Source organism: Polyergus mexicanus, unplaced genomic scaffold (genome assembly GCF_030449975.1).
Source record: "Polyergus mexicanus isolate NDT 795.1 unplaced genomic scaffold, iyPolMexi1.0 SCAF_11, whole genome shotgun sequence".
Classification (NCBI taxonomy): Eukaryota; Metazoa; Arthropoda; class Insecta; order Hymenoptera; family Formicidae; genus Polyergus; species Polyergus mexicanus.
In genome coordinates this window covers 199,573-210,204 of record NW_027223331.1, presented here as the reverse complement: position 1 = coordinate 210,204, position 10,632 = coordinate 199,573, and the positions used below count along the sequence as shown (strand labels likewise).

The 10,632-nt window shown below is 32.8% G+C and overlaps 1 protein-coding gene across 3 annotated transcripts; it reads left to right on the top strand.

Annotated features, from left to right (window-relative positions):
• Positions 1-4,961: 4,961 nt before the first annotated feature.
• LOC138937522 (histamine-gated chloride channel 1) lies at positions 4,962-9,654 on the top strand. 3 transcript variants are annotated; one of them, XM_070303881.1, is made up of 9 exons: positions 4,962-5,387; positions 5,683-5,827; positions 5,970-6,052; positions 6,211-6,354; positions 6,447-6,529; positions 6,859-6,993; positions 7,308-7,408; positions 7,502-7,819; positions 8,541-9,654. In XM_070303881.1, the coding sequence occupies exons 1-9, from the start codon at positions 5,293-5,295 to the stop codon at positions 8,772-8,774; spliced, it is 1,338 nt and encodes a 445-aa protein (XP_070159982.1). In that variant the 5' UTR covers positions 4,962-5,292; the 3' UTR covers positions 8,775-9,654. The 3 variants fall into 3 exon arrangements, with proteins under 3 accessions (XP_070159982.1, XP_070159984.1, XP_070159983.1); XM_070303883.1 differs by having other exon boundaries at positions 4,964-5,387; positions 8,622-9,654; XM_070303882.1 differs by having other exon boundaries at positions 4,964-5,387; positions 8,589-9,653.
• Positions 9,655-10,632: the final 978 nt, after the last annotated feature.

Here is a 10,632-nt window from a genome sequence, read left to right as displayed (position 1 = left end):
TCGAGTGTATCCTATGCCGTTCTCCAGTCCTACTCCCTTCTTTAGGCAAGAATTTCACAGCTAAATTACATATATAGTGTAACATTAAATCATAGATTAGGTTAGATTGAATTAGATATTAGATATAGAATAAGAGAAGAACTAATTATCTAGAAGAGCAACATCCATGTCAATTAAACTTTTTTTCTAGATTTTGTTAGTTTTTGGTACACTTCCCTGCGTGCGCTTTTAAAATTTAAAAAAAAAAAATATTTATGTTTACAATACGGAAAAAATAATAGAGAGAAATAACGTAAAGATGAAATACAGAAGCATTATCTAAAATGTAAAAAAATATATACAACATGTCAAAGAGAATTCTTTAAAAGGAGACAATAAAACTTATTAAATAACGTCAACTGTTTAATTAAAATTAAATGAAAGAATGCGACAAATATTTTATCCCAAATATTGTGGATATATATGAATTTGCTTGTAGGTATTTAATCAACGTCTGGTAATTTCAATCCCTACCTAGCACCAAAATAGATTTACCAATATACCGCAAACGTATCGTGATAAGATAACTAAGTTTACTGCTTCGAACATTAAAAAGAAAAATCTCTATTATCGATGATAAATCTAGCAATTTTTACGCGGCAAGAGACAAACAAAATTTTTTCTCTTGATACTTTATAAATAATTATAAATAATATCTTATCCATTTCTTATCATCCAATCGTTTTATTATTTGAACATTTTAAAAAAACAACGAAAAAAGATTACTTGGATATTAATGTCCTTATTGATATTATTAAGAATAATATACCCATCGTTATTCTGTATCGAGTTTAATCAAGAAAAAAATTTTTCCCACGCAAATTAAATGTCAAAGATGCAAACTGATAATATATAAGTTTAGTTTACAATTATGATTTAATTTTCTAATGCACGAAATAAGCATGTTTTTCATACGGTTATGTAACTCGATCATATCGTTATATAGATTATGTAATAATGAAATTTGTATATTGTAAACACTTCATATATTTATTTTGTCACGTTTTTTATATACGCGTTTGATCCTTTAATGTAGAGGAATATTGCTACATATTTGCAATTATCAATAAGTGTGTTACTATATATGTATACGTATCAGCGATGACAAGTCAAACGACGATTTTCTTCTATTCCTGAAATACGTAGCCGCGCGTAAGAACGTCTGCGTCGGCAGTTGCACGACAATCGGCAATCGGTCGAAAATAATAGGTAGGAGACGATAGTATGGGTGAGCACTTCTGGTCGAGTCGAACGTACAAGACACAGAGATAGTCCGGGATCAGAGAAAGGGAATGGAGCGTGCTTATCGTGCATCGTCTCCAACTACCTCGCGGAATCTATCTTCTCCTCTTGCCTCTCCTCGTCCATCATCACCCTCCTTCTTCATCTTTTCCTCATTCTCTCTCCTCCTCGCTTCTCAACTTTTCTATACTGCAATTGCCTCAGCTGACGTTTGCGAAAAAAGCACGAGAACCCCTGTGTTGTGAAACTCATATATATATGTATACGCTCGAGCTATGTCGAGCTTTGCTAATCTAGATGGAATACGAATATGCGATCGTCGTGTACCGTCAAAAAATGAGTATATTTTTACATTATTTTAATGTTACAGCGCGCATATATTCGTGTCTCTCAATCGCTTTCTTTTTTTTTTTCAATTTTTGGCAAAATGTATTTTTTTCTGTTTTAGCTTCCGCCTTCTGAACAGATAGAAGAACTTGTCGGAAGCACAGCCAGCTGTATACCTCCGAACGTTTAACCGCCAATGATGCTTCAAATGATGTCATAGAACCTTTGACGTAATCGCTTCCTTGACCGAGTGATTTTTGAGAGCTTCTGTCGGCACTTGTAATCGATTTTACCATCGTTTGTCAAGCCATCGATAACCACTACACTACGATATATAGTTAAATACGATGATGTGATAATCTCTTTAATCATCCGTTTTTTATACTTTTATACTTTTTTATTACCTAATAAAACCCCTAAATAATACCTAGTAATCTTTGTCTAGTTCTTTTATCTAATCGTAAAAAATCAATTAATTAATTAATTAAATTTTCTCACTTGACCGTTTTATTGACGAGAAACATAATAAAATTACTTCAATATTTAGCTTTTTGCATCGTATTTTAATTTTAAATAAGTAAATTTTTTTATTGTTTCATATATATATATATATATATTGTGTGCGTGTGCTAAATTTATGTATATTTTTGTACTTTTATATTATCTATATTAAATTATTTTGTAGATTACTATGCTATACTATTATGTATATTATTAGAAAGCACGCCGTGCGCACACGACTTTGCACAATACTCCCTAATTCAGCTATCGCCAAACAATACGCCGTTTCGTAATAGCGAAATGACAACAAAGACAATCGCGTATCTCAACAATAATTTTTAGATAAATAAAAAACAGTAGCCAAATAACATGTGACAATTAATTTGTCGCCGTCTTAAAATATTCAACATTTCATAATACAAATTTAAGCTGAATATTTTGTGTGCTCTTGCATTTCAAATTGAGTTCAATAATTGGACTTAGTAATAAAAGTTTCATGTTTATTTAAAAAATATAATTTATCTTAATTTGATCAAAAAATTTTTCGTGTAAATTAATTTAATATTATCATTTTAAGTGAAATTTTCATATTCCAAGAAGATTTTTTTTTTTTTTTTTTTTTAAATTTGGGAACTCTTTCTTTAATTGCGGTTTATTAAATAATATATGGCGTAAGGAAATAAATAGCTCGTGTGCAGCGCGCTTTGTAATATTTTAGAATATGTAAAAAATAAAAGTTACTTTGCGCAATATTTGTACACATAAAATGATGATAATTATGTTTGACTTGCTCAAAGAATGTAAGTGCTCCAAGTTTTTTTTCTTTTTTTCTATTTTGTATCGAAAACTCTTCGATTATATTAACATTTTAGGACTAAACATAGTTGCGGATATAGCGTAAGAACTGTTTTCATATACACATCGATATCTTAAGAAAATCTTCTCTCGCTGCCGTTGCCTCCACGCGTTCAACTTGCCTTTGTTAGAAAAAATGATGCAGGTAATACCTAGGTAGTATTTACATGTCTTAAAAGAAAGTTTTGTTGTCGTGTGCAAGATATAACAGTGATGTCGATAGGACGCGAGAAGATAATAGAATGCGCCAGGAACCGAATTGCACAAGGAGCACGTCGAGTGTTGCGGCAATCTAGTATTCCCAATGCTATTGCAGGTCCAATGACCTGATCGTTGCGGTTCGGAAAATTTGTTTCCCCTTCTGCGTCCATGCTCCTTCGTCCATATTTATCAAGAAATAATTACTCATCACGACATGAGCTACGATGTTAGTTTAGAAGAGTAATGGCACTTTGTTATTATATAAATGGGATTTTAAATGTCGAACGTAGATAAAAGATAAAAGAAGATGTAAAAAACAAAATTGAATTTGAAATGATAAAAAAAATTCTATCTTTCTGCGATCCTGTAAATTTTGAGACACTCGGAATATATGAACTACAGCTATGTACGAAAAGTTTAAAATGAGTGCGCAAATTGAAAATAGAACACCCCTCTTGAGAGAACTTAATTAAATGCGAAAAATAAAAGTATCGAAGATCGTGCAGAAATTACTTACTCACGTCAAGATATCGGCGGAAGCTGCACTTTAAATATAATCAATTGCGACATCGCTAATGAGATCGCTTGTTAAATATGTATCTCTTTAAATTTTTTTTTTTTACTTTTTGCGAATTCTCCTTTTCCACTTTTAATATTAATTAATTTTTCAATCTTAATCTAATTTTAAAAATCTCCATTCTTCTCGCAAATCTATCTCCTTTTTTACCTTTCATATGCCTTCTCCAACTATTTTGCACACATCGACACGTATGTATATTCTCTCGATAAGTGACCACTCGACACTGTACGAGCGAGACGAACGTATCTTTCTATTCGTGGCACAATTTTCGGGGATCGATATATCGATCGCATACTAGTGTCTTCAAATAGCAGGGTAGTTAGCGTCTCTCTGTTAAAGTCTTTCAGAAGAACGGTAAAAATGAGAAATAAAGGAAAACATAATGCATATATATCTCTATATGTACAATTACCATCTTTTTTTGCAAACTTTTTTAAAACAATTTCATTATAACATATCCGAGAATAAATGTCTTAATACATTATATTTTTGTTGTATAATGCAATCTTCCTGCCCATCGGATGTGATAATCCTTGGCGAAAATGTTGTGTATATGCACCCGTTGCAATCTTTAATATTATATATCTTAATAATAAGTATCTGATTAATTTATTCTATTTTAATTTAAAAATTTTCTTTTCTGATGAGCAAATTTTTTTATACGTATGTAGAAAGAGAGAGAGAGAGAGAGAGAGAGAGAGAGAACACGTTGCATCGCAAAATATTAAAGACAAGATAAAAGAAAATAAGAAAAAATTAATAAATTTAAAAGAAATTGTAAAATTTAACCGGATAAAGACAGTGACAAAATGGTAAATGTGTTTGGCGACGAAGCTACCATATGCTAGAAAATTTGAAGTCTACAAATGTGACGATGACGTCGCTGATATGTGCCGCATTGGAGTTAAATTCAAGCGATGTAAACCAATGACACGGGCACATCTTACTCGGGGGATTACCACCACCTTTCTCCTTTTTCCTCTTGGCCGATCCAGCTCGCGATACTCCAGATTCTATCCACATGACTGTCGTCATATACGTCATGGACGAGAGAGTTACCCCTTCTTTGCGCCAGTGCTTGTTCCCTCTGTGCCTCTGTTAAGTGGAGGAGAAGGAGATGGGGGTTGGTGGCGGGAAGGTATTGCCGCTGCTGGTCCACCACCACCCGGAACCTCAACCACCACCTCCATCGTTGCCGTGGGGCTCGTGCCTATACGCAACGATGAGAATTCTGCAGATTTGACAAAGTCGTCTCAAGAACTCAGTCGTCGTTTGCCTGTCCTCGTAAATTCGGGGTACCTATTAGGGAGCTTCAGCTTTCTCGTTCGCGCCGGATTTTCGCTTCCGGATTATCTCGAAAATCTCGCTTCTCCTCTTTTTTCTCTTTCCTTCTTTTAAAAGTGTGTGACTTGTCTTCTTCTTTTCTTTTCTTTTCTCTTTCTTTCTTTCTCTCTCTCTCTCTCTCTCTCTCTCTCTCTCTCTCTCTCTCTCTTTCTCCTTTCGATCATCGACTCAAAAATGCGGTAAAGCACGGCGGAAATACATTCATGGAGGAGATACACGGAAACGAGATGTCTTCCGTGACGCTCTCGTCCGTCTCTCTCTTGCTCCTTCTGCTTTTCGGTCGCGCCGCGAATGCTCAGTAAGTAAATTGCGATTTGTGTTTCAAAATTCATATTTTATGATATATTATATGTCAAAACCAAAATTCCAAAACCGATTTTCTTCGGTCAACATTGTACTGCAATTCGGTTCTAAATTATAATCAGAAAGATTTTTAGAAATAATTAAAAGATTAACCGTAAGCGAAACTTGTACAAGAAATTGGAACTCTTATTAGTATATTAATCGATAAGAGTTTAATGTGTGTGTGCGTGTATGTGAGATATTCCCATTATATGAATCGCATATTCTTCTTATTTTGTTTTGTTTTGCAGGAGAAGTTTAGAATTTTTCGATCTCCTGCCGGAAGATCCTAAGTTGTATGATAAAATGCGACCTCCCAAGAAAGATGGTCAGGCAACTGTTGTATATTTTCACGTTACTGTGATGGGACTCGATTCTATCGATGAAAATTCAATGGTAAATACGTAATTTTAGGGAGAAACGTGATTGACATGTATAATTATAAAACTTAATGTATATATAATAAATCCACGCACAGGTGCTCGTTAATTCTTTTTAATTGCGATTATCGCGATCGTAAGATAGATTATTTTTGCAGACGTATGCCGCCGATATTTTTTTTGCCCAAACATGGAAAGACAATAGACTCCGACTGCCAGAAAATATGACATCCGAGTATAGGTATATAAATCATTATGTATATATAATTTTTTGAACAATTGTGGCATTTATGTATTTTGTATCTACGTACATATTTTATTTAAATTTTTCTACAAATCTTTGAGTAACCGTTTTCAATTATACTCTCTTATTTTATTCTCTCTGTGATGAAATTTAAGATTATTGGAGGTCGATTGGCTGAAAAACATGTGGCGGCCGGATTCCTTCTTTAAGAACGCAAAATCGGTGACTTTTCAAACAATGACGATACCGAATCATTATCTGTGGCTGTATAAAGATAAAACTATACTTTACATGGTGAAGTGAGTTTATGATAAATTATATAAACATTTTTTTAAACCGTGAATACGTCTCGAAATAAAAAAACTTGAAATATAAATATCGACGATTTCAGGTTGACCCTAAAACTTTCTTGCGCCATGAATTTTCTGATCTATCCTCACGACACACAAGAATGTAAATTGCAAATGGAAAGTCGTAAGTTATAATTATTTATGAAAAATATTTATTTTTCTTTATCTTCATCAAATATAGCACATATACATATAATTTGATTATGATTGGAGTACATGTATTACTGTTATATGTTATTATTTATGTTTCATAATTATTTTAATAATTAATTTTCTCTCTATTCAAACGAATATTAAAAAAAAAAAAAAAAAAGATACACATAATTATATATGAAAAATTGACGTTTTTAAACGGATATAACGCGCGAATAAACTATATGTTAGCGATGTGTGACGTAATGTATTAAATGCCACGCTATATTGCACGTTAAAACGCGACAACTCGGTCAACAGTATCGCATACGACGGATGAAATGATCTTCCAATGGGATCCTGATGTTCCCCTTGTTGTGGATGAGAATATCGAATTACCCCAGTTACAGCTCGTTAAAAATTACACAGCTGATTGCACACAAGTCTATTCCACTGGTAAGTGAAACTGGCGTAAATGATTATTTTCACCTCAAGAATACATATGTATACCATACATATCATATTTGATATCTTCGTAAAATCACAGACGCTTTACATATCAGAGAGTATGCAGTATAATAAATTTCTGCAGTCAATTCTTTTCAATCGATTAATGTATTTTAAAATTATGTATGTACTCGTATTTCATGCGATATTGCATATTCCGAAGCATGAGAAGTTTTTCACCCGTGCATTGATATCACTTGAACTTTATACTTTAATAATCACTCGTGTAAAACCCAATTGAAAATTATATTATAATTTTATAGGTAACTTCACTTGTCTCGAGGTTGTGTTCGTGCTGAAGCGACGTCTCGGCTATTACTTGTTTCATACCTACGTACCAACGTGCTTGATCGTCATCATGTCGGTGAGCAGAACGCTGCGACGCTCTTGCAACTTTCTATCATTTTGACCGTGTTATATATTTTTCATTTACAAAACAATTGCCGGCTTATCGTAGTGGGTATCATTCTGGATAAAGCCCGAGGCTGCACCCGCTAGGGTTACTCTGGGAGTCACCTCGCTGCTCACTCTGTCTACGCAGCACGCCAAAAGTCAAGCCTCGTTACCGCCCGTTTCGTATTTGAAGGCAGTCGACGCCTTCATGTCGGTTTGCACGGTCTTCGTCTTTATGGCACTGATGGAGTATTGTCTGGTGAACATTGTCCTCGGCGATTCGGATACACCGGCAGCGAAACCCGCGCCACCGCCACAGCCGCCATCCTCGAGCACCGCGGATTCGGCTAAGCTCGACAAGATCTTCGACATCGCTGCTAAGGTAATGCCTGGATGACATTTATCCCCAGAGAGTCTTGAGATCGATTTTGACAGGTAAAGATAATTGTAATATTCGTAATAATTATATTCACGATAAAGCTGATCGTTAACTTAATCGGCGTAAATCGGATGATTTTGAAAATAAAAACATTCGATAAAAACTGCGATGAGAAACTTTTATTATAACGTGAAAGATTCTTTTCGCGCCAAATTTATCAAATTTTTATATTTCGTTTAATTTTGTAAAAAAAAGTTTTTATACAATTTTTGTTGCTATAACTGTTACAATTGATTTCTCGGCTCTCCTATCTCGGACCACTTCTGTGCCTCGAATAGAGGAAACGCGACAAACGCATTGTTATTAAGTAAAATTTATCTAAAACATATATTAACAGACGATATAAAAATGATTGAACTTTTTATAAAATTGTTATTATTTATAAAATTGTTAAAATTGTAAATTTAGCATCACACAAAATTTTCAAAAAAATATAAATATCTTACTAAACTCTTGCACTTTATATAATAAATTATTATACATTCAAATTATTTAATAAATAATATTACATATATATATACATTAATTTGCACAATTTAGAATTTTTTTTCATTATTTATAATTATTTTATAATATTAAATTATATGTTGTACGCGCGATTATATATATTACCGTTATTTAGTAGCTCTAACAATAAAATCGTGTTCCACTCTCCGAGGCACAGGAGACAGTCCGTATGATGACGGTTCAAGTTGTGATCGTTATCACGCAGGAAAACGCAATGTTGTTATCCTGCCGATCGCAGAAATCACCAGCTGGCCCACCATCCGGACCCACTCCGGCCCAAAAGGCGCGATTACGAGCGCTGAACATTGACCGTTTCTCGCGCGTTTTCTTCCCCTTTCTGTTTACCTTGCTGAACGTCACCTATTGGATAATGTTTGCTGAGTATATTTAGATTAACTATGGTATCGCAAATCTTCACAGAAGCGTTAATACTTCGATCGCATTAATATTTTGAAAAATGAACAGCGCAAGAGGTGAGCAAGAGGAGAACAGATATAGCCCGGCATTATTCATTGCTTATTTTCTAAGATGGAGATAATTTTATGATATCATCTATCACACGGCATACACTCGCAAGTGTTTTCTCTAACTGTTCGTTTTTTTTTTATCCGAATAATTATTCAATAACGTTGTAACAGATCTACGAGTGTGATTTTATGCATTGATAATGTTAGAATAATCGCAATTTGCAATGAACAAAACGTATTTTGACTGCTATGCCTTTAAATATTAACTTATTTATTCCTTGCTTATCCCAATTATTGGGGGGAAAAAAAAACCAAGTATTTCGATTATAATAATGCGTAAGTCTCTATAAATCTTTTTCTCTAAAGAAAGATTTAAAAACTCGATTGTAAATGTACTTGGAAATCTTTCCATAAATAAGTAAGAGGTTCGCCTAAGTAAAATAGAATCAATGATGTACAATAAGGCCGCATATAAATTGTAATGAATTTAGATAATGACATCGAAACTGTACGAGTCAACTGTTTTCTTAGCTTCACGCATCTTTCTGTTTATTACATAATACTCGTATCAAGATGCAAAGGCCTAATAGAATATTCATAGGCGTTATTGCTTTTTTCAAAGACCATGATATATCTATTGTACAAAACAAATTTTTTTTTATTTATAGGTATCTATAAACGTATCGCAACTAACTAAACTTTATGTCATCGAAACTTATTGTAACAATAAATGTTTCACTTACATCTCTATTGTACACACATCTGTACGATATTATTGAAAATATATACAATAATAAATAAACTATAATACCTCGTTAATGTCAATCTTGCTACAATTAAATTCTCTTACAATCTACGTAATAAAAACATTCATTTATCTTTTAAACTTGGAGAAGCTCAAAATAGAGTCAAAGACTTTTGACTCTATATATTTTATAATCAGAGACAAGAGAAAGAAAAATGGCAATAAAATACTTTCTTATAATAAAAATTAGTAAATAAAAAAATTAATCTTCTAAAATATTAATAAAATTAATATTTTATTAATATTTTACAAAATAAGACTATATGTGTTACAATAGGATTATATGTTTTGATAAAATGAAAACTCTCTTAAAAATAATATAACATATTAAAAATTAAATTTGTTTCCAGATTATTTTACTGTCAACTCTTGCACATGTAATTAATTACCATCTATATATCTATTGCACCATTCGTGATAATAATTAAATATGAGAATTCTCATATACGTCTATTGCCATCTATTGGTGCTAAATAAGACTACAAGACAGTCATTGTCACATAAACTGGCAATCTGTCGGCTTGTATGTCTGTGTTCTCCGCCTACTCTCAACCCCACCGATGCAATCACAGGATCGTAGCACCCACGCACTGGGCAAACAAAAAGCTAGCACCCTAATATAATGCACCATAAAATATCTTTCTGTTTTTTCTTTACCCTTTTATATTTATTTAATATATTAATAAATGGTCGCGCAAGAAAGAAAAAAATCAATGCGATGAATTTGTACAAATAATTCGTGATAAGAAATTTCTGCACTTCCTAGCGTTTAGAAATTAAGTATCTTACGAGTCATAAAGCTTTTAGAAAATAAATATATCAGTAAAATAAATAAAATCATCGTGATTTTTTTCTGAAAAGCAATATAATTCTTTATAATGATTTTGTAACTGTGTGACAAATCAGACTTTCGGAAAATTAAAAAGAGCTCAGAGTTTACACGGTTTTTTTTTTGTTTTTTTTTTTTTTAGTAAAGT